Source organism: Gekko japonicus, unplaced genomic scaffold, assembly GCF_001447785.1.
Source record: "Gekko japonicus isolate JY-2015 unplaced genomic scaffold, Gekko_japonicus_V1.1 scaffold3689, whole genome shotgun sequence".
Taxonomy (NCBI): Eukaryota; Metazoa; Chordata; class Lepidosauria; order Squamata; family Gekkonidae; genus Gekko; species Gekko japonicus.
Genome location: NW_015173797.1, coordinates 76,345 through 77,683, shown reverse-complemented (window position 1 = coordinate 77,683; position 1,339 = coordinate 76,345). Strand labels below are relative to the sequence as shown.

Sequence of the window (1,339 nt, the reverse complement as noted above, 5' to 3'; positions counted from 1 at the left end):
GTCCCCCTCCCCTCCCCCCCGGCCCCCCCGCCGCCGCCGCCTTTCCTCCCGCTCCCGCCGGGCTGCTGCCAAAGACCTCCCAGAGCCGGCCGTGGGGAGGCGGAGGCGGCGGAGGGAGAGCCGGAGGACGGAGCGGGGCCTCCCAGGCCGAGGGGCTCTGGAGAGCTTCAACAGCCCGGCCAGGGGGAGACAGGCAGGCCGCTCGCCCCTGCCCCGGACCCACCCCGCCGCCGCGCTTCTCTCTCTCTCTCTCCCCCCCCGCCTCCCCAGGCCACCCAGCCTCGACCCGCACCGGAGCCCTTCCCGGGATCGTCGCCGCAAAACCAGAAGCGTCAGAGGAGACGGGGACGTCCCAGTCTGGGAGGGAGGGAGAGAAAAAGAGAGGGAGAGGGAGAAAGAGGAAAAGAAAGAAAGAAAGGGACAGGAACAAAAGAAGAAAGAGGAACAGAGGGAGGGAGGGAAGAAGGAAAGAAGGAAAAAGTACTCAGGGCCGAAGGAAGGAAGGAAGGAAGGGGAGAGAGAAAGAGAAAAAGATGAAGAGAGAGAGAAATAAAAAGGGAGAGAGAAAGGGAGAAAGAGAAAAAGATAAAGAGAGAGAAAGGAAGGAAGGAAGGAAGAGAGAGAAAAGAGGAAGAAAGAGAGAGAGGAGAAAGGGAAAGGAAGGAGGGAGGGAGGGAAAGGGGAAAGCGAGAGAAGGAAAGTTGGAGGGAGCCACCCGGGCTCCCCTTGCCGGGCCCTCCCGGCGTCCAGGCAGGCTCCTGGGGGCAGAGAGCCCCGCCCTGCCTCCCCCTCCCCGCCGGACGGCTACCGGCGCCGGGCGGCCTACCTGTCAGCGGGAGCCCCCCCTGCCTAGCGGCGGGCAGGGGTCCGGGGCTGCGCGGGGGGCTGTCGGCGGCGGCGGCGCGGTCGAGCAGGAGGCTGTGGTCGGCGCGGCAGAGGAGCTCGTGGTCCCGCAGCGAGAACTCGTCGCCCGGCAGGAGCTGGCGGCTGCACACCGAGCAGCGGAAGCACTCCAGGTGGTAGACGTGGTCGCGGGCGCGCATCACCAGGTCGCTGCTGCTGAAGCCGGCCGCGCACTTGGCGCACTTGACCCCGAAAAGCCTGTGCGCGGGAGGGAGGGGGGCGGGCGGAGAGAGGGGGCAGCCGTTAGCGCCGGGCAGGCAACCCCTTCCCCCCCATAAACCCTCCCCACTGCACGCTCCCCGGGGCAGAGACCGACCCCCCCGGCTACGGAGAGCGCCGCGGATGCGGAATTCCCACGCCTTGGGGGACGCACGGCAAAACGAATGCATTGCTATCCGAGAATCGCTCGGAGAAACAAGCGCGCGTCGGGCCGGAC

At 67.3% G+C, this 1,339-nt stretch overlaps 1 protein-coding gene across 1 annotated transcript in view; it reads right to left on the bottom strand.

The window, feature by feature from the left end:
• The window catches only part of ISL2 (ISL LIM homeobox 2), a 42,840-nt gene that overhangs the window by 38,192 nt on the left and 3,309 nt on the right, over positions 1–1,339 (bottom strand). Inside the window, exon 3 of the mRNA XM_015423567.1 lies at positions 827–1,101. Within this exon, the coding sequence (XP_015279053.1) occupies positions 827–1,101 (275 nt within the window). The remainder of the gene's footprint in view (positions 1–826; positions 1,102–1,339) is intronic.